Consider the following 25,100-nt stretch of genomic DNA (forward strand, 5'->3'; position numbering starts at 1 on the left):
GCATTCCGAGACATTGTCTCACAGCGCAACCAGCAATGTAATTCGAACCATTGTTGGCACATTCTCTAATTGTCTCTTAATGTTTCGTTAATTCCCCCCCCCCATTTTTTTAAATATATATTTTAAAAAATATTTTTTAAAAATAATTTGTTTCTGCAACCTACCTTGAATGGGAGCTTAGCGCAGCCTAACTTGGCTACCGCTCCCCGGCCAATCAGAAGCTTCCATGATGGACGCAAAGGTGGGAGCTAACGTCCTCTGCGTCCACATGGAAGATTGCCATACAAGCAATTACGAATTTTCGGAAATATCCGAAATTTTTGGGTGAAAAAATTGGAAATACTTTCTATATCGAAGCGCCAGCACCCCCTACTTTAGAAACGAGAATTGAAACATTTTTTTCATCGATCGGACATGCCTACTGGCTACCTTTGGCTTTACTTCAAGGGATTTTGTAGAAGGTTCCTCATTCCGGGTGGCTCTGGGGTTTGGCTGAACATTGGAGCAGAAGGAGGAAAAGCCCAGTGGAAGGGGGCAAAGGAGTCACCCACCTCGGCTTCTGGCCGGAGGGAACGAAGAAAGCTCTTGAGGTCCCCCCGCATCATCAGCTCCATGATGACCAAGGCAGGCTGGCCCTGGGAAACCACACCTAGGAGCCGGACCTGGAGGCCAGCACAAACAGAAACATTTGCAGAAGGCTCTCAAAGGGTCCCGTGTGGGGCTTTGTTGGCTGTCTCTCTGCAGCAGCTCTGGGTCCCCTTGTGTCACCAAAATATGATGTCCAGATTTGACAAATGTGGATGTGATAGGTATGGATATGAATGAACTGAATGAAAAGTGTAGGAATGAGAGCTGCAGTGAATAACTACCTGCTTGCTGAACTGTAATTAAAAAGTTGCTGAACTGCTGATTGTGATAAGAACTGTGACAAATGATTAACTGTTGACATTGCGGGCTTAATGAACTTTTTGGGAAAAACAATGTGTTTACATCAATCAGAAACATTGGCTCTTTTAAGTTAAGGAAATGTGTACAAGGTTTCCTTATGTTAAGAAGGACGTCAACACAAACCTTGCACTTGCTAGCCAGGAAACTGACATGGAATCAAGCCATCGGATGCTTGGCACCACAAAGCAACTATTCCTAATACAGTGATGGCCAACCTATGACACGCGTGTCAGCACTGACACGCCTAGCCATTTTTGCTAGCACGCTGCCGCATGCAGATTGATTGGATGACTAATGTCTTTTGTGGCCAAATGTGGTGTGAGCTGGTCCAGTGGTTTTGTTGTTTCCTCCATGGGAATTATGCACATTACATTTATATATATATATATATATATATATATATATATATATATATATACATACATACATACACACACACACACACACACACACACACACACACACATATATATATATATATATATACATACAGTAGAGTCTCACTTATCCAAGCCTCGCTTATCCAAGCTTCTGGATTATCCAAGCCATTTTTGTAGTCAATGTTTTCAATATATCGTGATATTTTGGTGCTAAATTCGTAAATACAGTAATTACAACATAACATGACTGCGTATTGAACTACTTTTTCTGTCAAATTTGTTGTATAACATGATGTTTTAGTGCTTAATTTGTAAAATCATAAGCTAATTTGATGTTTAATAGGCCTTTCCTTAATCCCTCCTTATTATCCAACATATTCGCTTATCCAAGCTTCTGCTGGCCTGTTTAGCTTGGATAAGTGAGACTCTACTGTGTGTGTGTGTGTGTGTGTGTGTGTGTGTGTGTGTGTGTGTATATATATATATATATATATATATATATATATATATATATATATAATTCTATTATTCTATTCTTATTGTAGTATATTATTATATTATTACTATTTTATTATTATTATATTATTCATTATTCATGACTACGTTGAAACTACAATAGAGAGAAATCAGCGTGGAAACTGCAAGAGGTACCATAGACTGTTGTACATGGAAATAATGGTAGTAATTAGTTTTTGATTTATTAAATACAGTTATATATTACTATTATATATTTTTGCTATTTAAACTATACATATTGCGAAATTATGGGGGGTTTTTTCTCAAAGTGACACCCCACCCAAGTCATGCTAGGTTTTTATGGTGAATTTTGACACACCAAGTGCAAAAGGTTGCTGCCCATCATTGTCCTAGTAGGTGTTCTAAGAGGGTTCAGAACCCACATCTCTGTTCTGCCCAAGACGGTCCAACTCTAGTTTTGCGGTCCTTCCCCACTCACCACGTGGTGGCACCTGAAGGCTTTCATGACAGAGGCCTCTTTCAGGAACTCGATCCGCTCCCGCATGGTGGCCAACTCGTTGACCGTCTTGAGTGCCACCCGGGTCTCCTGGCCTTCTCCCTCGATGTCCCTCGCGATCCCCTCGTAGACCATGCCAAAGGAGCCCTGGCCTAGTTCCCGAAGCACCGTGATCTTCTCCCGGGGAACTTCCCACTCGTCCGGGATGTACACTGGCCACAAAGAATAAGAGAAGGAAGGTTGAGGAGGAGGAAAACCATCAAGGAGAGAGCAGCAGAGGCTTTCTGGTGCCAGTTCCACCAACACAAGGACAACTGCCAGAGGGGCAGACATTGCAAGACTGGACCCCATGTTGTTTTCGTCAGACTCTTCCGCTCATTCAGCCCTCCGCCTTTCCCACCACAATCCCATGCATGAATTTGGAAAGGATTGCTGGGCTCGGGCTGTGGCGCAGGCTGGAGAACAGCTGCAATCAATCACTGCAATGAATCACTCTGACCAGGAGATCATGAGTTCGAGGCCCGCTCGGAGCCTATGTTTGTCTTGTCTTTGTTCTATGTTAAAAGGCATTGAATGGGTTGTTGTATGTCTTTCGGGCTATGTGGCCATGTTCCAGAAGTATTCTCCCCTGACGTTTCGCCCACATCTATGGCAGGCATCCTCAGAGGCTGTGAGGTATGGATAAACTAAGTAAGGAAAGGAAAGAATATATATCTGTGGAGAGTCCAGGGTGTGACAAGAGTCCTTTGTCACTGGGAAGCCAGCATTAATGTTTCAGTTAATCACCCTAATTAGCATTGGAAAGGTTTTGTCTCATGCCTGGGGGCATCCTTTGCTTAGTCAAGTCCTCAGAGTTTTGGTTCCCATCTACTGTTTTGATTTTGGAGTTTTGTAATACTGGTAGCCAGATTGTGTTCATTTGTCATGGTTTCTTCCTTTCTGTTGAAATTGTCCACATGCTTGTGGATTTCAATGGCTTCTCTGTGTAGTCTGACATAATAGTTGTTGGAATGGTCCAGCATTTTTGTGTTCTCAAATAGTATCCTGTGTCCAGGCTGGTTCATCAAATGCTCTGCTCTGGCTGATTTCTCTGGTTGAGTGAGTCTGCAGTGCCTTTCATGTTCTTTGACTCATGTTTGGGCATTGCTGCGTTTGGTGGTCCCTATGTAGACTTGTCCACAGCTTCATGGTATCCGGTAGACTCCTGCAGAAGAGAGAGGATCCCTCTTGTCCTTACTTAGTTTATCCATACCTCACAGCCTCTGAGGATGCCTGCCATAGATGTGGGCGAAACGTCAGGAGAGAATACTTCTGGAACCTGGTCACACAGCCCGAAAGACATACAACAACCCTGTGATCCCGGCCATGAAAGCCTTCAACAACACAAGGCATTGAATGTTTGCCTATATGTGTAATGTGATCCACCCTGAGTCCCCTTCGGGGTGAGAAAGAAGGGCAGGATATAAATGCTGTAAATAATAATAATAAATAATACTCACTGTTGGAAGTGCTGAAATACTCCGGGTTGACGGAGGCATACAGTGTCCCGCTGGGGTACCCCTCGGTACTCCTGGGAAGGAAGAGGCAGAAAGACCAAGGTCAGGGCCCACCCACCCCGGTTGGGAAACTGAGGACAGGTGGGACAAGGAGGCTCTCTGCACCCATTGGGCCCAGAACTACTGCCAATGGGATTCATGCGTGGAAGCCAAATGGAAGGAAAGAGTCAGCTTGTGTGGCTTGATGGAGGGCTGGACAGAAATGTGTCTAAAGTGACAGTTCTCAAGCCTTCTTGCTCATTAGCTATTCAGATCCCCAACTACCAGTTCATTTCCTAGCTATAATGCTCAGGGAGTGCTAATGGATGGCAGTATGACAGCAGAATTTACTCAGATGTACTGAAGGGACCATAAGCCAGAAAATAGTAAACTTTTGCCTCTGTGGCTTTGCCTTTGCATATACCCCTCCCTTCCTGTGAGCAGGTGCCTTTCTCCAGAAAGTTCAAGACCAAAAATTAGCTTGAAATCAACAAGTGAGGTCATAGGTATCCTTTATGCCAAGTGGGTGTGGAAGGTGAGGAAGATCCTCAGCCAATGGTCAATTTTAGATAAGCCAAGGTATATATTCTTTGTTTGTTACCATATGCTTTGGCCATTTCCATGATACAGCCCTTTGGGGTATGTACGGCTGTTTGCCTTATCATAGCTGTGATAACAATAAAAGGCTTGTTTTATTGCTCTCTTGGAATTCTCTCCTTTACTTCCCCTCAGGGCCAGTCCCCAACAATAACAGTAAGTAACAACATGTTCCCATGAAGTGAATTTTGCTATCCTATATGGTTCGGAAAACACAAACTTAGTGTAAATGCTTACGATTTGATCTCCTTTATTTTTTATTTTATTTTTTTTAAACAGGTTCCCCATTAGAAACACAAATGGCACCATTTCCAGTGTCCGGTGGGGAACAGTTTACCTTTTCTTGTTGTACAAGAAGACGAAGATGGCCAAGCACGCAATCCCCACCATCAAGACGACCGGCATCAGTATCAGGAGCACATAGACATTCCCAGACTCCTCTTCCTCTACTTAGAAGCAGGTGGGATGGAAGGAGAGGAGCAATTATCACCCCATGGTTCAATAGAATCTGGCTAAGACCTTATCCATGCCATCAGTTGTGACTTTGATTAAAGCAGTGGCTCCCAACCTTTTTTTGACCAGGGACCACTTCGCCAGTGACCACTTTGCCCAGGGACCACCTTGACCAGGGACCACTCTCCAAAAGAGTTATGAATCACTTTTTGGTCAACTTTAGGTTTATTTATTTATTTACAGCATTTATATTCCGCCCTTCTTTCTCACCCCGAAGGGGACTCAGGGCGAATCACATTACACATATAGGCAAACATACAATGCCTTTTAACATAGAACAAAGACAAGACAAACACAGGCTCCGAGCGGGCCTCGAACTCATGACCTCCTGCTCAGATTCATTGCAGCTGGTTGCAGTTGGCTGCTCTCCCGCCTGCGCCACAGCCCAGGTTTGGTTTGGTTATTTTATTTATTTATTTATTTATTTATTTATTTATTTAAAACATTTATATCCCGCCCTTCTCACCCCGAAGCGGACTCAGAGCGGGCAGCTTACAAATTAAATTTACATACAATATTATATTATTAGCATAGCACAATACTGGCAATAAATTACCATATTGTACTATATTTATATATTGTAATATTATTAATAATATTTGGGGTGCTTGATTCAGAAAACTGCATTGACATCATCTCTAGTTTCCGATACAGAACATATACCATCCAGTAGTCACCATCTGCTCGCCCACAGAAAACCATATTTAATAATCTAGAGCTGATGTGGTAGTAGTGATTTTTCATAGGTAGTCAACCTCTCCCCTCCCAACATCCCTGTTGCCTTGGCATTATAAGAGGGTTTTGCGAGACCAGTCGCTCCCATTGCTGCGTGGTTTCAAGGCAATGGTGTAGTAATGGTAGTGGTAGTAGAACTCTGCACTAGTGGTTTGTGGATCACAGGTTGGGAGCCCCAGAGGATCCTGTGGAATTAGTTGGGCTTCAATAGTTACTTGTATGGGGTCTTTAGCCTAGATTTTAAATTGGTAAATACAGTAGAGTCTCACTTATCCAACGTTCTGGATTATCCAATGCATTTTTGTAGTCAATGTTTTCAATATATCATGATATTTTGATGCGAAATTCATAAATACACTAATTACTACGTAGCATTACATCATATTGAACTACTTTTTCTGCCAGATTTGTTGTATAACATGATATTTTCGTGCTTAATTTGTAAAATCATAACCTAATTTGATGTTTAATAGGCTTTTCTTTAATACCTCCTTATTATCCAACACATTCGCTTATCCAACGTTCTGCCGGCCCGTTTATGTTGGATAAGTGAGACTCTACTGTAATTCAATTTTATAATGTTTTTTAAATTTTTTATTATAATTTTATTATTATTAATGAAGTCTGACATGGATGTACAGAACTGGGTACCCCTGTTACGAGCGGGTCATTGACCGTAATAAAAGTTTACTACTACTACAGGTTGGGAACCACTTGATTAAAGAAAGAAGGGAGCGGGGAATAATCACCTGGCCAGATTATACTGCTGGGCTTTGGGAAAAGGGTGCACCTACCCGGCCCAAGGATGTAAAACTTGATGAGTCCTGTCCATGATCCATTCCCGGACAGCGATGTGGCGCGCACCTTAGCGGAGTAGTTTCCCGGCTGGAGGAGGGCGAGGTGATAGCCCCCATACTGGGCATAGCGGTGGCGGGAGACACACACAACGGAGACCACCTTCTGCGAGAGAGTAAGAGGGCACCAAGTGGGTATGAAATGGGCACCTTTTGAAGGCGTCAACGTCAACAGGAGGGTGGCTGTAAATCATGGTGAGGGGAGAGGAGGAGTGCCTAGTGAGGGAGGCTCTGGCCATTTGGACTGCTTAATAAACAGATATCTATATATATAAAAGAGTGATGGCATCACGGCGACGCACAAAACAACAAAACTACAGGCCCCCCAACCTCGAAATTTGACAACACAACCCATCATCCACGCCTCTAGGTTGATACAACAAAAAGAAAAGAAAAATAAAGTCCTAATTAGAGAGAGAGGAATAATTGCTTTTATCCAATTGCTGCCAGTTAGAAGGCTAAGCTCCTCCAACTTGGGCTCCTAGCAACCCAAAAAAAATTAATAAAAAACACTAAAAAATTAATACAATAAAATACTATAACAACAGAAAATAACTGAAAATAATACAAGAAAATAATAAAATATAATAAATAAAAAGATAACTTACAATAAAATTAATTAAAAAAATGCAAATAACGTCAAATAAAAATTACATAACAATGTTTAACCAATACCACCACCACTTTGCCACAGCAACGCGTGGCCGGGCACAGCTAATAATAATAATAATAATAATAATAATAATAATAATAATAATAATAATAAAACTTTATTTATACCCCGCCACCATCTCCCTAACGGGGACTCAGGGCGGCTTACATGGGCCATGCCCAGAACAGTACAATATAGCAAAATATAAACATATCATAATACAATTAATACAATAAATAATCATATACAGTGCAACACAAAATCAAAAAAAAAAAACCCAATATAACAGAGTGGGCCGCATGAGACACTTAGCTAGTGAAATATAAACTTATATTGAATGAAGTACAATCAGTACAGAATTTACAATGTGATGTTAATGTTCCATACATCAAAATGAATATATAACTAAACTAACATTCACATTATATACTCGTTATAAGAATTAACAAAGAGTCAGCAGAGTATCATATAAATACAGTAGAGTCTCACTTATCCAAGGTAAACGGGCTGGCAGAACATTGGATAAGCGAATATGTTGGATAATAAGGAGAGATGAAGGAGAAGCCTATTAAACATCAAATTAGGTTATGATTTTACAAATTAAATACCAAAACATGTTATACAACAAATTTGACAGAAAAAGTAGTTCAATACGCAGTAATGTTGTGTTTATGACTTTAGCACCCAAAAATCACGATATATTGAAAACATTGACTACAAAAATGCGTTGGATAATCCAGAACGTTGGATAAGCGAATGTTGGATAAGTGAGACTCTACTGTACATAAATTCACAGGCACTAACCCACCTTTGAAAAAAGATAAACTTGAGAGAAGATTGTAAAGTGTGTTTCATGTGAATGTACAATTATAAACACACCTGAAGAAGACTAAGTCGAAACCGGTCGTGTGTGTGTGTTCTACATGCTCTTCAGTTTCAACTGATTGTTTTAAAGAGTGAAAACTTATGTATAGAGCAAACATTGTTTAGTTATATATTCATTTTGATGTATGGAACATTAACATCACATTGTAAATTCTGCACTGATTGTACTTCATCTATCTATATATATAAAAGGGTAATGAAATTTCGGCCTAGGACAAAACAACAAAACTACACATCCCAGAAACACTAAACTTGGCAGCACAACCCCTCCTCCATGCCTCTACGTTCATGCAACAAAAAGCTCCAGCTACTCCAGAAAATGGCCAGGCTTTGAGACTGCAAGGCTATTCACTGCTATTCCATAAGGATTCCCATAAGCCACAGCAACGCGTGGCCGGGCAAAGCTAGTCATTATATATAAGAGAAGGACTCAATTTGTGTATGTGGAACAATCAAAGAACTAAAGAACATTTATTGTTTATGAGAAGAGGAGTAAATTCATCCTTCAAGAGAAAAATATTGTTTCTACTGTGAATGTAACAGTCCTTTGTTTGATTGCTTAACAACGCCTTTTGTATCTGTTTTCATATTGATGTATTGAACTAAATTTAGATATCTGTTTATTGACCATCTACTAGTGCATATCATTGTACTTGTGGGTATATATTAGTGTAACTTCTACTACTGAAGTTCATCTCTTTTGGTTCCAAATCCATCCAACAGTAGTTTGGAAAACAGATTGTATTGGAAACTTTAAATATTCACATTACAGTACAGGTTGATTATCCATTATCCAAAATGCGCGGAGTAACTTGGTCTTTTGGATTTGGATTTTTTTTTTTAGGGTTCTGAAAAGTTGTGTTTGCATATACGCTCATAATGAGACATAATGAGATGGGACCCATGTCTAAACATGCAATTATTTCATGTTTTATATGCACCTTTTACACATCACCAATAGTAATTTATACAATATTGTAAATATGTTTCTGCATGAATCAAAACGTTTGTATATTGAATCATCAGAAAGCAAAACCACCTCAACCACCTTTCCAGACAATTTTGGAGTATTTGGGATTTCAGAATTCTGGATAAAAGATACTAAGCTTCTACTAATTCAAAAACTAGGGTTAAAGTAATTAAATGTGTTTACAATCTAATGTATTTAAAAGTCAGCTCTTGTGATGTTAATGGGAACTACTTCCATGTAAGCATATGGACCGAACTATGGACAAAGCATGAGGATGAACAGATCTGATTTTATGTTTGAAATGTATATTTTAATTTACAATGTATTTTAATAGTTTTAACTGTTTTATGTGCTATTTTATATTGATTTGTATGGGCATCTAACGGTTGCCACTGTTGTAAGCCGCCCTGAGTCCCTTCGGGTCAGAAGGGCGGGATATAAATGTTGGAAATAAATAAATAAATAAATAAATAAATAAATAACCAGGAACCCATTTACTTAACATTTGGGCTGCTTCCCGTGTTCCCCCAGAAAAACTCACAACCTTGCCTTAGGAAAACGGGACTCTTTCCTAGGACTTGCTTCCCTACCGCACTCCCAGGATCTTCCTCACCTCGCTCTCCCGACTGTATTTGATCTCGTACTTCAGAACCAGCCCATTGGGGTTCTGGGGCTCCTTCCAGCGGAGGAGGACACTGTTTTTGCCAGCCGGCTCCCAGGTCATGTTGCCGGGAACGTTGTCTGCTTGAGCTGAGAGAAGGAGCCAAAGGCAAGGAAATCCTTAGCAGTCCCAAAGAGCAGCGATAGGGGTGAAGGATGGCCCAGAGACCCTTCCTCTCGACCACAAGGCAAGTCTTGCTGAGTCTGCCCAGCAAACCATCCTAAGGCCTTGACCAACCCTCCCTCTCTCCCTTGAAAGGGTATCTTCCGACGGGTCCCCCCGGGCACTCACGTTCCGGCATGGTCCGGGCAAAGACAAAGGTGGCCGCGCTGCAGCCGACCGTCTGGGCAGCGTGGTTGCAGGCGTGGATATCAATGCGGTACTCGGTGAAATGGCGGAGGCTGGCGATGGCCGTCCGCTCCCTCACCACTTTGTCCTCGGAGATGCGGAAGTCCTTCTGGGCCGTGGGGTCCGTCTCCGTGCCATTGGGGGCGGCAGTCTTGCGCGAGACCTCCGGAGGGGAAGGGTCGGCAAAGAGATGGCCTGCCGCCGGGGCGGAAGCAGCATCTCTGCGCCTTTTGGGGATCCTGTCACAAGCAGGGAGATGGACAGATGGATGGGAGTCAGAAAAGCCTCCTTGGTCTCACCTCCAGAGAAGCCAGTTCAATATCAAGGAATACCGAAGGAGGCCGTTGTAGTCTCCAATGGAGAAGAGCACATGAGAATGTTACCCCTGGCACATCTGGTGGCATTCAAAATGAGCATGCTGCAACCACGACACTGCCACTCTCTTTTCCCTAACATGATTTTATGCCTGATGAAAAAGTCTTTAAAGCTTCCAAAGCTAGCGGGATGCATTCCATATCCTTTGCATTGCACAACAAAATTGCCAACGTAGGATTAATATGATTTTGTTGGGTCTTTGGTCTTATGATATGACCAACACAGTATCCCTTACATACACGTGTTTAAGGCCATTCCTTGGTCCTCGCGGTTACACAGCAAAAGGATTCTGAGGAGCCCTATCCTGAAATTTACCTGTGAGAGACCTTGTTGATGGATGTAACTTTCCAGGGAGGCCTGGAAGAAGACAGACAGGGTGGTGAGAGGCTGGTCTCATGAGGGATGTCTATAATCCAGAGTAACCAAGCATATAATGTTTATATTATTCAGATAAGAAACATACAAATGAATAGGCCCTTCAGACTTGTCTTCATACCGTTATTGGTTATGTTTACAAAATCGTCTGGCACCTTCTCACTATTCCTTATCCCATATGTTATTGCACTTTATGGAACCTGTCCCCGTATTTCTCCTTTATTCATTTTGATTTTATTCATGGGCCCTTGAGCGCTGCACTTGTCATCTTTTGCCATGTGCAATAATTGATGCTCAGGCTTTTAAGAAACTGTCTTGCATGTTCTTCTGTTTATTGCTGGAATGTTTAATCTGCTGTTGAATATTATACATGAAATGCTGTTATGTTGTTTTTCGGGCTTGTTCCTGTGTAAGCCGCCCCGAGTCCCTTCGGGGAGATGGGGCGGGGTATAAGAATGAAGTTTATTACTATTTATTATACATCTGATCCAATGACAAAATTAAATTAAGGGTTTTCCTGGTTGAAAGATCTCGATCTCACTTGGGGCCAGGCTGTGGCGCAGGCTGGTTAGCAGCCTGCTGCAATAAATCACTCTGACCAAGAGGTCATGAGTTTGAGGCCAGCCCGTGTCGAGGTGAGCACCCGACAATTAAAAATAAAATAAAGCCCCTGCTCGTTGCTCACATAAGCAACCCGAAAGATAGTTGCATCTATCAAGTAGGAAATTTAGGTACCACTTATATATGGCGAGTCTAATTTACGACACCCTAAAAATCACCCAGCCGCCGTTGGAATGAGGAAGTTGCCGTCGCAGTGGATGATGAAGCAGCTGCTCCCCCTGTGGCCGGAATCAAACATCCCCTCAGGAAGCTGGAAGCTGGAGAAGGTTTAAATTGCCTCTGCGTCTGTCTCTGTCTCTGTTCTATGTTATATGGCATTGAATGTTTGCCTTATATGTGTACAATGTGATCTGCCCTGAGAAAAAAGGGAGGAATATAAATACTGTAAATAAATGAATAAGAGAAAACTCCAGTGTGGCATGGCACACAGTTGCACCGTTATTTCCATAGTTATCTTCTGCTTCTTCTTGCAGGTATAAGGAGTCAGGGGCCATGCGCAGAGGGAGATGGTGGTGCTTGGCTCCAATGTTCATTGATTTCCAAGGGCACGGCACAAGCCTGTGGGGGGTGAAATGACCCCAGAGCCCACCCTGGGCAGCAGTATCACCTGGGGATGATGATGGAGTTGTGGAGGAAGTTTTCAAACTTCTTCTGGAAAGAGACCGTTTCGCCTCCCAGGTGGGCCTGTCCGACGGGGCTCTGACACGGGCAGCACTGCTCATCTTCCGCATCTTCACGACCTTCGCCATTATCCATGTCAAAGCGGGTGTCTGCACTGCTGGTGGGCAGCCGGAGGCCTTGGCACCAGGAGGAAGGGGAGACAGAGAGAGAGAGAGAGAATGGAAGGAGAGCCATGAGGCCAAAGACTCTGCTGTAGCCCAAAAGGCCATCTCAAGACCCAAGGCACCTCATCATCCCTACCTTTGTGGCAATAGTCGTTGACAAACAGCTCTGAGTCTTCTGCCAACTGCTGCCACAAGACCAGATAGTAGGTGAGGTTGCCGTTGGGCTGCGTGGGCGGCTTCCACCGTACGATCAGATGTGACGAAGAGTTGGACATTGAGATAACATCCCGTGGTACAGTTGGAGCTACAAAGTCACAATTGGGGCACAGAAAGAGAGAGGGGGAAGTGCAGAGAGGGAGGTCAAAAAGCAGCCCATAATAAAATAATCAATAAATTTGATTGCTACCCCGCCATCATCAACAATAGTTCTGGTATCTACCTCTACCAGATTGTAACTGACACTACTTGCACTTTTTTTTGACCCAGTTCTTTTTGTAGCCAACCCAGGATTTTATCATAGTATATTTATTGTATGTGACCTCATTTGTTTTATGACTTGTTTTATTGTTGATTGACTTGTTTTATTGTTATGTTTTTATATTGCCTGCTGCCTGGGCTTGGCCCCATGTAAGCCGCCCCGAGTCCCTTCAGGGAGATGGGGCGGGGTATAAAAATATTATTATTATTATTATTATTATTATTATTATTATTATTATTATTATTATTATTATTATTATTATCTCCCAGAGGGACGCAGGGCGGCTCACAAAGCACTCAAGGTGAAACATGCAGAATACAAAAAGGGCAAAAACAATAACACAAAACAATAAGCAGCCAACATAAACATCAACAACTTCACAAGCCCCCCCCCCCCCGATTAAAAACAAAAATACAACAATTGCGGCAGGTAAAAATAACAATAATCAATCTCAGTCTTGTAAAGTGTTTGATAAAGAATCTGAAGGACCACATATATATTCGTAAAGAATCTGAATACAGTAGAGTCTCACTTATCCAAGCTAAACGGGCCGACAGATGTAACTAAGGCGTGGACCACTGTGGCCAAGTCAGGCCTTTTGAGTTATGGTCGCAATTGGTGCACAAGTTTTAATTGTGCAAAGGCCCTCCCAGCCACTGCTGACACCTGAGCATCAAGCGTCAATGCTGGGTCCAGGAGGACCCCCAGACTGTGATGGACCTGTGTCTTCAGGGGGAGTGTGACCCCATCGAGCACTGGTTGCCACCCTATATCCCTCTTGGCCTCGCGAGTGATCAGGGATACTTGTGTCATGTCTGGATTAAGCTTCAGATTGTTGGCCCTCATCCAGTCCATCACAGCTGCCAGGCACCGGTCCAGGATCCGGGGAGCTTCCTTAGAATGTGGTGGAAAATAGTAGGAGAGATGGCACCCAACTCTAAAACTCAACCAACACAGGTCCTTTGGGGTTGCAAGTCCTATCAGCTCCGTCAACAGGGACAATGATCTTCTCCAACTAGGATAATGTCATCTGCAAATAGCTTTATTTTGTATTTTTGGCTTTTCACTTTTATTCCAGTTAGATCTTCATCTAATATACAGAGCAAGTACTACTAGCATTGCATCATTTTTCATAATGCAAATTTTCCTCCTCGCATCAATAGGAGCGTTCGCCTTCTTCTTGTGGCTCTTGGTTTATTCCCTTCTCCATAGGGAAATTGGGCTAACTGTTCCTGCCAGGGCCAAATTTCTTTAAACCAAATAGAATGGGTAGTGGGGGAGTTGCAATCAAAGGCAGATGACACCCATTGCTCCCTCCCTCCCCATTACCTGCAGGCATGGTGCGTATGTAGACCACCTTGCTCTGGGCCCCATAGTCCCTCCCCTCTTCAGCGGTGGTGAGGGTGATGGCCCGCACAAAGATGGCGTACTGGGTCCATGGCTTGAGGTTCTGCAGAATCACTCCGGGCTCCTGGTCGTTGTTCAAAGGAAGATCCACATCTACCACGTTCCAGCTGTTGGCCCCACAGGCGTCTTGCCCAATATACTCTGTCACATTCTGGAAGGGTCTGGGGAGGAAAAGGGTGGCAAAGAAGGCTGGACTGTGATGCACAGAGTGCTGGGAAGACTGTTTGGTTCCTTATTCCTGAAGATATGCCTCTAGGAGACATTCATTGTTGTGACTCAGCTTGAATCTAGGATTGACTCTGATGAGGAAAGAGGGATTCAGGTTCAGAATCTCCCCGAAAGGCCTGTAGCTTTGGAAGATGAGGAACAGGTAGTGCAGGTTCAGTTTCCCAAAGGGAGGGTTGGAGTTAATGACCCTGAATCTACTGAAGCCAGCCAAGTACACACTGACATGGGAATGGAGGAAAGGAGGATAGAAGGCTCTCAGCTTAATAATGAGTCTCAGCGAAATAACGAGCAAGCTGACCTTGATGGGATGGGCTCCTTAGATAGAGCTGAGCGTTTGGAATTGAGAGTACGGCGTGGTGTAAAAATTGCAAACAGACGGGGAAATGCTTTCATGTTTAGCAAAGAGTGTTAAAAGGGGTCCGTTTGGGGAAAAGCTGTTGTAAAAGCAACAGCTCCAGTTTTCCTGCTGTGCTTTGGATTATATTGCAGCCCATGTATCCATGTTTCTTGGAATTTCTCATGCTCTCCTTGGATGTTGTTTATTCCTTGTAATCTCTGGACTTATGTCTCAAGACTATATTTGTAACTGACTTTTGGAGCTTTACTTTTGCTTTTTGAAGAACTTTTTACTATCTATCTATATATATAAAAGGGTAATGGAATCACGGCACCGGACAAAACAACTAAACTAAATGCCCCACAACCTTGAAAATTGACAGCACAACCTCTCATCCACGCCTCTACGTTCATACAACAAAAAGAAAAGAAAAATAAAGTCCTAGCCACAGCAATGAATGGCCGGGCACAGCTAGTCTTTAATAAACTAAAAAGACTCAAACCTGCTGTGGAGTTTGAGTGCTAGAGCAAAGTGAATCAAGGCTGAGGTGCGACATTCACAACCAAAAAGGTGCAGGAGAGGCACCAGGCAGATCTGTGGCCGTGGTGCATAGCAGACAATAACTCCACAACGGCAGAGTTAAGCCTCAAGTTCAAGGAGACAACTCTTGTGTGTCCTCTTCCCCACAGGAAAGTCAATGTTACTCCGCCCCCTTCAGCCCTTCTGAGAGGACCCTCCCCATGGACTTACGACTCCTTGTAGTAGACGATGAAACTTAGAAGATCCCGGTACTCAGGCGGCTGATAGCGTTCCCATTTGAGGACAATGCGGTCCGATTCCGTGGCATTGGAGACAAAGCGCAGGGTTTGGGTCTTACCTGAAACGGGTTAGAGAAGTCAGTTAGCTGAAGAAAGGGGCATGAAAAGGTGGGTGGAGTGAAGCATTGATGTCTGGCTGCCATAAGCAAAAGTTGGCAAAGAGCCCAAACATTATCAAGATGTCAGTCTGGGTAAATTACGAACCACAAACCCTCTTTTCATTTGAAGCATCTCCAGGGCAGAGAACCTGGACAGGGATCACGGCTGCGTCCCGGAGATCCCTTGAGGTTGTTTTGACACATGCTGGACCCAAGCCAGCAGAAGACTAGGGCTAGTTGCAGGGAAGAAGGGCTTTGACCCTCCAAATGTTGCACAGTTCTATCCCTATGCACTCCAACCAAAACCTGGGGCCCATCTGTGAGAGATTGTGGGAGGTGTAGTCCAAACGTGGCTTGATGGGAAGATGTTGAGGAGGACAATCCCCACCAGGCCACTTACAGGAGGCTCTGTCCCCATTGGTCCGGGGGTTGATCTCTGCCTTGTTCTGCCTGCCCTTCGTGCCGGTGATCACCTCCATCCGGTAGATCTCGGAGAGGCAGAGCCGGGGGTTGAAGGCGAAATACATCTTGCCGGCCGGGATGAACAACGTGTGGCGGCTCCAATCCCAGAGCTGCTGAAGGTTCTGGTTGTCGAGCACATACAGTGTATAGTTTCTAGAGGCAAAAGCAAAATGGGAAAGCACTCAGGGGGCAAACATGCTTCTCTTCAACAAAAGCCTGTGTAGATGCAGGGAAGGATACTCTTACATATTTCAATAGTGAGTGGCGCCAAGAGTAAAAGAAGGCAAAGCCAAGACCTACGATGGTTTAAAGCAGTGATTCCCAAAGTGGGCACTACTGCCCCCTGGTGGGTGCTGGAGCGATCCAGGGGGGCGGTGATGGCACCTATTAGGACACGGGGGCGGGGCCAGGGGAGGGGCGGGGCCTCTTCCCAAGTGCCAGAGATAGGGCTGAGCACCTGAGGCGCCTGTTAGGACACATGGGGTGGAGCTAGAGGAGTGGGCGTGGCTTCTTCCCAAGAGCCTGAGACAGGGCTGAGCATCTATACCTCTCCTGAGGCGCTTGTTGGGACACAGAGGGCGGAGCTAGGGAAGGGGGCGGGGCCTTCTTCCAAGAGTCCGAGACAGGGCTGAGCCTCTATATCTCTCCTGAGAGGCCTTTTAGGACTAAAGGGCGGGGCTAGGGGAGGGGCCTCTTTCCAAGAGCTGCTCACCCATCCACCATGGAATCTCCACGGATCAGGCGGAGGTTCTTGAAGAAGGAGAGGGAGATCAGGGCAAAGGAATGCTTGATCTTCAGGAATCCAGTGATGGTCTCAATGAGGCCCAGGCTGCCCTGAAGGTCGGAGACCAGGTTGTCTGCAAAAGAGGGTCAGAGTCAAGGCAGGGAGAGAGGCAGAGGCATCCTGTCAACCTAGTACATGTGCAGACACATTGGTTTTGGGTTTTTTTTATCAGAACCCAAATTCCAGCAGCCTGGTCTCAGAAACCTTGTAGTCTTGGGCAGGCAGATGTGCAGGGAAGAGACTCCTGAGCATGTGCTACACACCCCGGCCAATCTCCAGTGAGAAGGCATGATATTGCAGAGAAGAATTCCCAGCCTTGAGATGTCCATAGAATGCGGCTCTAAAAAAACTAATTCTACCTGTCTCAGGGACCCCATATAGCCAAACAGGGGGACTGAATCTTTGACCAAGGATGGTCTGGGTAGCATTGGTTGTTCAGGAACCCATTTGGCTGCAAGGTGGTGTTGGAGCCAGGCCGCATGGGCCGCATGGTGACAAGGCCCAGGCCGCGGCGGGAAGGTCCGTCCTGAAGGTGAAGGAGGCGGGGGGGTGCCACCCTCCCAGGGCCTCAATGGCGCCCCCGGGACAATGGCACCACAGGCAAATGCCTAGATTGCCTGCTGGTTGGACCGCCTCTGGTAAGGAAAGTGACCTCCAAAAGCCATCTAGATGCTCTCATAAGATCATAGGTAAGGAAAGGGACCTCCAAAAGCCATCTAGATGCTCTCATAAGACCATAGGTAAGGAAAGGGACCTCCAAAAGCCATCTAGATGGTCTCATAAGACCATAGGTAAGCAAAGAGACCTCCAAAGACCAGGTAGACTTCGGTCAACCCTAAGTCTAAAGTGTAGGAAAGGAGACAGGTCAATGAGTTGGAGGGCTGCATATGGCCGACAGACCTTAGTTTGTAGACCCCTGGTCTGACCGAACACCCAGCACTCTTTCCCAGCCCTGCCGCAGCACCAGAGAGCCACTGACCCGCACGGCGGATGTTGATGATGAGATTGCCCTCGACCAAGGTGCAGCCCGTCAAGTCCCTGGCCGCCCGGGTGGAGTCAATGGTCTTGGTGCCCACCTTGCACTCCTTGGGGCAGAGGCCTTCACACTTGTGGCAGAAAATGCTGCAGGAAGGAAAGGAAGCAGCAGAGAAAGGGAGAACGTGGGTTGGTTGGCTGGGTGGAAGCGAACCCATCAAGCCCATGGCTGCCTGCGGTGCTCACCTGCTGTCGTTCCTCTTGTATCCGGAGGGGCACTCGGAGAGGCACTGTCCTTGGTGGATGACGAACCGGGAGGAGTCGCGAGGGTTCTCGGACACCTTATGCAGGCTGGCGCAGTGCTCAGCGGTCACACAACGCCAGCCCTCATACTGATACGTCAGCTCCGGGCAGGAGCGCAGGCAGCGGCCGTTGAGTTCGAAGTGGCGGCAGACCACGCAGGCACGGTGGTCCCGGGCCCGGCTGCAGCCGCCCAGGCACTCTGGGTTGCAGCACTCACCACTGCCGGTGCACGCGGCCGCGGCTGTATCCGTGGCCTCCACGGCCCCTCCGCCACGTCCTCCCACCTTGCAGGGGCACACTGAAGAAGAGAACGGAAAAAATCCCCTTCTTCAGGAGTTGGTATAATCAGCAACAATGAACTTATATATAGTGCCTAATCTCCACAAGCAGAGTCACTCCTTGTAAGCAAACAGGGTACAAAAATACCTGGGAACCGCTGTAGGCTTTACTTGGGACTTTATTTGCCAAGACTTTTTTGAGAGCAGTGCTCCATCGTTATTTTCTTCATTCTGTATAAAGCCACATGGCCAACCGTCTGTTTACTTTGTTTGGAAGATATTTTCGTTGACTGTGCATCCCTGAAGCCTATATACATTGGAACCAATATCAGACTTAGATAACTTTTGTGTTAGAGCTGTTGCTCCTTTTCATTTTGTCTGGCACTACCGAATTGTATGGGGAACTTTAATAATACTATATATGCTATTTGGACATTATATTTTCTTTGTATGTAGACCATCTTGTGTTTGTGTGGATACTTTACAAGTATTCTGGGTTTTTGTATAGTACTAGCTGTGCCCGGCCACACGTTGCTGTGGCGAAGTATGGTGGTATGGGAAATAAAGTATTGAGGTATTCGTGGTAGTTACGGTAAAGGGTAAAGGTTTTCCCCTGATGGAGCTTAGCCTTCTAACTGGCAGCAATTGGATAAAAACAATTATTCCTCTCCCTCTAATTAGGACTTTATTTTTCTTTTCTTTTTTGTTGTATGAACATAGAGGCATGGATGAGGGGTTGTGCTGCCAAGTTTAGTGTTTCTGGGATGTGTAGTTTTGTTGTTTTGACCTAGACCAAAATTTCAGTACCCTTCTATATATATAAAAGAGTGATGGCATCAAGGCAGCGGACAAAACAACAAAAGTAAACACCCCACAACCTCAAAACTTGCCAGCACAACCCCTCATCCATGCCTCTAGGTTGATACAACAAAAAGAAAAGAAAAATAAAGTCCTAATTAGAGGGAGAGGAATAATTGTTTTTATCCAATTGCTGCCAGTTAAAAGGCTAAGCTCTGTTCACTTGGTCTCCTAGCAACCCACACAGCCCAGGGGACCCTTTACCTTAACTACCACCAATTCCTCAATACTTTATTTCCCATACCACCATACTTCGCCACAGCAACGCGTGGCCGGGCACAGCTAGTTTATATATATATAGATTTAAAACCTGGGGACAAAAATCGTGTTACATAGTGCAATTCATCTAAACTGAGAGTGTAGGGACCATAAGCCAGAAAAATAGTAAACTTTTGCCTCTGTAGCTTTGCCTGTGCATATGCCCCTCCCTTCCTGTGAGCTGGTGCCTTTCTCCAGAATGTTCCAAGACCAAAATTTAGCTTGAAATCAACAAGTGAGGTCACAGGTATCACTTATGATAAAGTAGGTGTGGAAGGTGAGGAAGACCCTCAGCCATTGGTCAATTTTAGATAAGCTGAGATATAAAATCCTTTGTTTGCTACGCACATGTGGCGACAGCCATTTGCATGGGACAGACCCACGGTTGTTTTGCCTTATCATCAGCTGTGATAATAATAAAAGGCTTGTTTTATTGCTCTCTTGGAATTCTCTCCTTTACTTCCCGTCCGGGCTAGTCTCCAACAAGAGGAAGGCTCCCCCTGCCCAACACTGCAGCCTTAGGGGATCAAAGATCAGGTTCTGAAACCTTTCCAAATATTATAAAAACTTTTTACATTCCTCATCCTCTTTTTACCAGCAAAGGATGCCTAAAGGCATCACCTTGGGGCAACTGAGGGTCTGATCTGTTGGTCTGCTGGGACCACGGAACCCTGAACCAAGTCAGCACATTGGTTTAGTTGAGCTATTAGATCTTCTTATCCGCGAGTCCCTCTTGCAGATTGATTTGCAAAGCTAGGCAAGGAAGGAGGCCAAGAGGCCAGAACAACCAACATTTCCCCAAATTGTCTACCGGATCCCATGCAGCTGTGGACAAGTCTACATAGGAACCACCAAACGCAGCATTGCCCAAACAAGAGTCAAAGAACATGAAAGGCCCTGCAGACTAATTCAACCAGAGAAATCAGCACTTGATGAACCAGCCTGGACACAGGATATTATTTGAGAACACAGAAATGCTCGACCACTCCAACAACTATCATGTCAGACTACACAGAGAAGCCATTGAAATCCACAACTTCAACAGAAAGGAGGAAACCATGAAAATGAACAAAATCTGGTTACCAGTACAGTAGAGTCTCACTTATCCAAGCTAAACGGGCTGGCAGAAGCTTGGATAAGCGAATAACTTGGATAATAAGGAGAGATTAAGGAAAAGCCTATTAAACATCAAATTAGGTTATGATTTGACAAATTAAGCACCAAAACATCACGTTAGACAACAAATTTGGCAGAAAAAGTAGTTCAATACGCAGTAATGTTATGTTGTAATTACTGTATTTACGAAATTAGCACCAAAATATCACGATATATTAAAAACATTGACTACAAAAATGGCTTGGATTATCCAGAGGCTTGGATAAGCGAGGCTTGGATAAGTAAGATTCTACTTCAGTTCAATATGCAGTAATGTTATGTTGTAATTACTGTATTTACGAAATTAGCACCAAAATATCACGATATATTAAAAACATTGACTACAAAAATGGCTTGGATTATCCAGAGGCTTGGATAAGCGAGGCTTGGATAAGTGAGACTCTACTGTATTAAAAAACTCTAAAATCAAAACAGTAGATGGGAAGCAACACTCTGAGGGCAGAGGAGCCCCAAGGACGGCTAATGACTCTGAACAAAGGATGCCCCACAGGCAAGAGACAAACCTTTCCAATGCTAATTAAGGTGATTAACTGAAACGTTAGCGCTGGCTTCCAACTGAGAAAGGTCTCTTGTCACACCCTGGACTCTCCACAGATATATATATATATTCCTTCCTTGCCTAGTTTATCCATGCCTCACAACCTCTGAGGATGCCTGCCATAGATGTGGGCGAAACGTCAGGAGAGAATGCTTCTGGAACATGGAGATATATTCCTCACAACCTCTGAGGATGCCTGCCCTAGATGTGGGCGAAACGTCAGGAGAGAATGCTTCTGGAACATGGAGATATATTCCTCAAACCTCTGAGGATGCCTGCCCTAGATGTGGGCGAAACGTCAGGAGAGAATACTTCTGGAACATGGAGATATATTCCTCACAACCTCTGAGGATGTCTGCCATAGATGTGGGCGAAACGTCAGGAGAGAATGCTTCTGGAACATGGAGATATATTCCTCACAACCTCTGAGGATGTCTGCCATAGATGTGGGCGAAACGTCAGGAGAGAATGCTTCTGGAACATGGAGATATATTCCTCACAACCTCTGAGGATGTCTGCCATAGATGTGGGCGAAACGTCAGGAGAGAATGCTTCTGGAACATGGAGATATATTCCTCAAACCTCTGAGGATGCCTGCCCTAGATGTGGGCGAAACGTCAGGAGAGAATGCTTCTGGAACATGGAGATATATTCCTCACAACCTCTGAGGATGCCTGCCCTAGATGTGGGCGAAACGTCAGGAGAGAATGCTTCTGAAACATGGAGATATATTCCTCAAACCTCTGAGGATGCCTGCCCTAGATGTGGGCGAAACGTCAGGAGAGAATACTTCTGGAACATGGAGATATATTCCTCACAACCTCTGAGGATGTCTGCCATAGATGTGGGCGAAACGTCAGGAGAGAATGCTTCTGGAACATGGAGATATATTCCTCACAACCTCTGAGGATGCCTGCCCTAGATGTGGGTGAAACGTCAGGAGAGAATACTTCTGGAACATGGAGATATATTCCTCACAACCTCTGAGGATGCCTGCCCTAGATGTGGGCGAAACGTCAGGAAAGAATGCTTCTGGAACATGGCCACACAGCCCAGAAAACATACAACAACCCTGTGATCCCGGCCATGAAAGCCTTCGACAACAGGCCTCACAACCTCTGAGGATGCCTGCCCTAGATGTGGGCGAAACGTCAGGAGAGAATGCTTCTGGAACATGGCCACACAGCCCGAAAGACATACAACAACCCTGTGATCCCGGCCATGAAAGCCTTCGACAACACATTTCCCCAAATCTTTGAAACATTTCTCAGGGAAGAGCAGAGCCTGCAGACGTGTCCAGAAGGTCCCCAAGAGAAGCCTCCAAAGGGGAGGGCGGGCTGGCCGGACGTCCATGATAAGCATCGCTTTGTTTGCAGTGTATATTTCATTAGCGGGCTTCTTGTTGACTGCAAACAAACCCAGGCGAGACACGTTTATGAGTATTTCACAACCGAGAGATGGGAGATGATGGGCGAGAAGAGGGTGGGGGGCTGTCTGCACTCTTCCTCAAAGGACAATACGAAGGAGGTCCCCACTTGTTGTCCTTCAAAGGATCCCGTTTCTTTCTACAGTTTTTGTAGATGGGGGGAGGCCTCAAAGATCGGTTCATTGTGTGTGTATGTGGAGGGAACCCTTTTCATTATTATTATTATTATTATTATTATATTGTATGACACACCAAACAGGATAGACATGCTGGATTTCATATCACAAAATCACAAGTCGAACACTTCCCAAGTGTCTAGGACTGTGTGATGTATTATTATTATGGGGTTGTTGTATGTCTTTCGGGCTGTGTGGCCATGTTCCAGAAGCATTCTCTCCTGACGTTTCGCCCACATCTATGGCAGGCATCCTCAGAGGTGCCATAGATGTGGGCGAAACGTCAGGAGAGAATGCTTCTGGAACATGGCCACACAGCCCGAAAGACATACAACAACCCTGTGATCCCGGCCATGAAAGCCTTCGACAACATATTATTATTATTATTATTATTATTATTATTATTATTATTATTATTATTTTATGACACACCAAACAGGATAGACATGCTGGATTTCATATCACAAAACCACAAGTCGGATACTTCCCAAGTGTCTAGGACTGTGTGATGTATTTTCGGATGATGCGTATTATTATTATTATTATTATTATTATTATTATTATTATTATTATATTGCATGACACAGCAAACAAAATAGACATGCTGGATTTCGTATCACAAAATCACAAGTCGAACCCTTCCCAAGTGTCTAGGACTGTGTGATGTATTATTATTATTATTATTATTATTATTATTATTATTTTATTATGACACAGCAGACAAGATAGAGATGCTGGATTTCATATCACAAAATCACAAGTCGAACTCTTCCCAAGTGTCTAGGACTGTGTGATGTATTTTCGGATGATGCGCGCAGATCCCAGTCGGGTGTCCTTTTGCAGTTGGCAGATCGTAATTTTGTCAATGTCTATTGTTTCCAAATGCCGGCTGAGATTTTTTGGCACGGCACCCAGTGTGCCCATCACCACCGGGACCACCTGCACTGGTTTCTGCCAGAGTCTTTGAAGTTCAATCTTGAGATCCTGAGAGCGGCTGAGTTTTTCCTGTTGTTTTTCGTCAATGCGACTGTCACCTGGGATGGCGACATCAATGATCCAAACCTTTTTCTTTTCCACAACTGTGATGTCTGGTGTGTTTGGTTCCAGAACTTTGTCAGTCTGGATTTAGAAGTCCCACAGTATCTTTTCGTGCTCATTTTCCAATACTTTTGCAGGTTTGTGATCCCACCAGTTCTTTGCTGCTGGGAGGTGGGACTTGAGGCAGAAGTTCCAATGAATCATTTGGGTCACATAGTTGTGTCTCTGTTTGTAGTCTGTCTGTGCGATTTTCTTACAGCAGCTGAGGATATGATGCATGGTTTCGTCGGTTTCTTTGCACAGTCTGCATTTTGGGTCATCAGCTGATTTTTCGATCTTGGCCTTGATTGCCTTTGTCCTGATGTCTTGCTCCTGGGCTGCAAGGATCAGGCCTTCTGTCTCCTTCTTCAGGGTCCCATTCGTGAGCCAGAGCCAGGTCTTCTATTATTATTATTATTATTATTATTATTATTATTATTATTATTATTTATTGCCTTTGTCCTGATGTCTTGCTCCTGGGCTGCAAGGATCAGGCCTTCTGTCTCCTTCTTCAGGGTCCCATTCGTGAGCCAGAGCCAGGTCTTCTATTATTATTATTATTATTATTATTATTATTATTATTATTATTATTATTATTAATGGCCTTTGTCCTGATGTCTTGCTCCTGGGCTGCAAGGATCAGGCCTTCTGTCTCCTTCTTCAGGGTCCCATTCGTGAGCCAGAGCCAGGTCTTCTCCTTATCAGCTTTTCCTTCAATTTTGTCAAGGAACTTTCCATGCCATGTTTTGTTGTGCCAGCTGTCAGCTCTAGTTTGTAGTGTGGCTTTCTTGTACTGGTTTTTTGTCTGTTGTGCTTTGATTTTTGACTTCAATCAAAGAAGGTTCTTCACTTTGCTTTACATATTCTGCCAGGGCATATTATTATTATTATTATTATTATTATTAATAATAATAATAATAATAATAATAATAATATAATTTATATACCGCTCTTCTCCCCCAGGGGGACCCAGAGCGGTCTTACATAATGGCAAGATTAATGCCAATATAATACAAAATATAGTAAAAGCCAACAATCGTCAAACACACTTAACAACCAATATCATACCCAATTAAAAGAGTAAAACACTGTGTGACCGTTACAACAGGGAAAGTAGCATTGGGCCAAAAGTCAGAGCCAGTCTGTATTCAACTTCACATTAATCCAACAAATACATCAGGTTATATCAACTCGTATTCTAAAATGGGCCAAAAGC

At 44.3% G+C, this 25,100-nt stretch overlaps 1 protein-coding gene across 3 annotated transcripts in view; it reads right to left on the reverse strand.

The window, feature by feature from the left end:
* The window catches only part of insrr (insulin receptor related receptor), a 49,649-nt gene that overhangs the window by 6,648 nt on the left and 17,901 nt on the right, over positions 1–25,100 (reverse strand). Inside the window, exons 3-18 of one of the 3 annotated variants that reach the window (XM_062965116.1) lie at positions 18,041–18,395; positions 17,799–17,941; positions 16,748–16,892; positions 15,974–16,188; positions 15,408–15,534; positions 14,015–14,253; positions 12,344–12,511; positions 12,030–12,219; positions 10,742–10,783; positions 9,995–10,290; positions 9,656–9,792; positions 6,476–6,641; positions 4,771–4,879; positions 3,801–3,871; positions 2,284–2,513; positions 552–662 (exon numbers count right to left, since the gene is read on the reverse strand). In XM_062965116.1, coding sequence (XP_062821186.1) covers positions 552–662; positions 2,284–2,513; positions 3,801–3,871; positions 4,771–4,879; positions 6,476–6,641; positions 9,656–9,792; positions 9,995–10,290; positions 10,742–10,783; positions 12,030–12,219; positions 12,344–12,511; positions 14,015–14,253; positions 15,408–15,534; positions 15,974–16,188; positions 16,748–16,892; positions 17,799–17,941; positions 18,041–18,395 — 2,744 coding nt within the window. Of the gene's footprint in view, positions 1–551; positions 663–2,283; positions 2,514–3,800; positions 3,872–4,770; positions 4,883–6,475; positions 6,642–9,655; positions 9,793–9,994; positions 10,291–10,741; positions 10,784–12,029; positions 12,220–12,343; positions 12,512–14,014; positions 14,254–15,407; positions 15,535–15,973; positions 16,189–16,747; positions 16,893–17,798; positions 17,942–18,040; positions 18,396–25,100 lie in introns of all 3 variants that reach the window. The other 2 variants (XM_062965114.1, XM_062965117.1) reach the window with 2 other exon arrangements.

Source organism: Anolis carolinensis, unplaced genomic scaffold, assembly GCF_035594765.1.
Source record: "Anolis carolinensis isolate JA03-04 unplaced genomic scaffold, rAnoCar3.1.pri scaffold_14, whole genome shotgun sequence".
Lineage (NCBI taxonomy): Eukaryota > Metazoa > Chordata > Lepidosauria > Squamata > Dactyloidae > Anolis > Anolis carolinensis.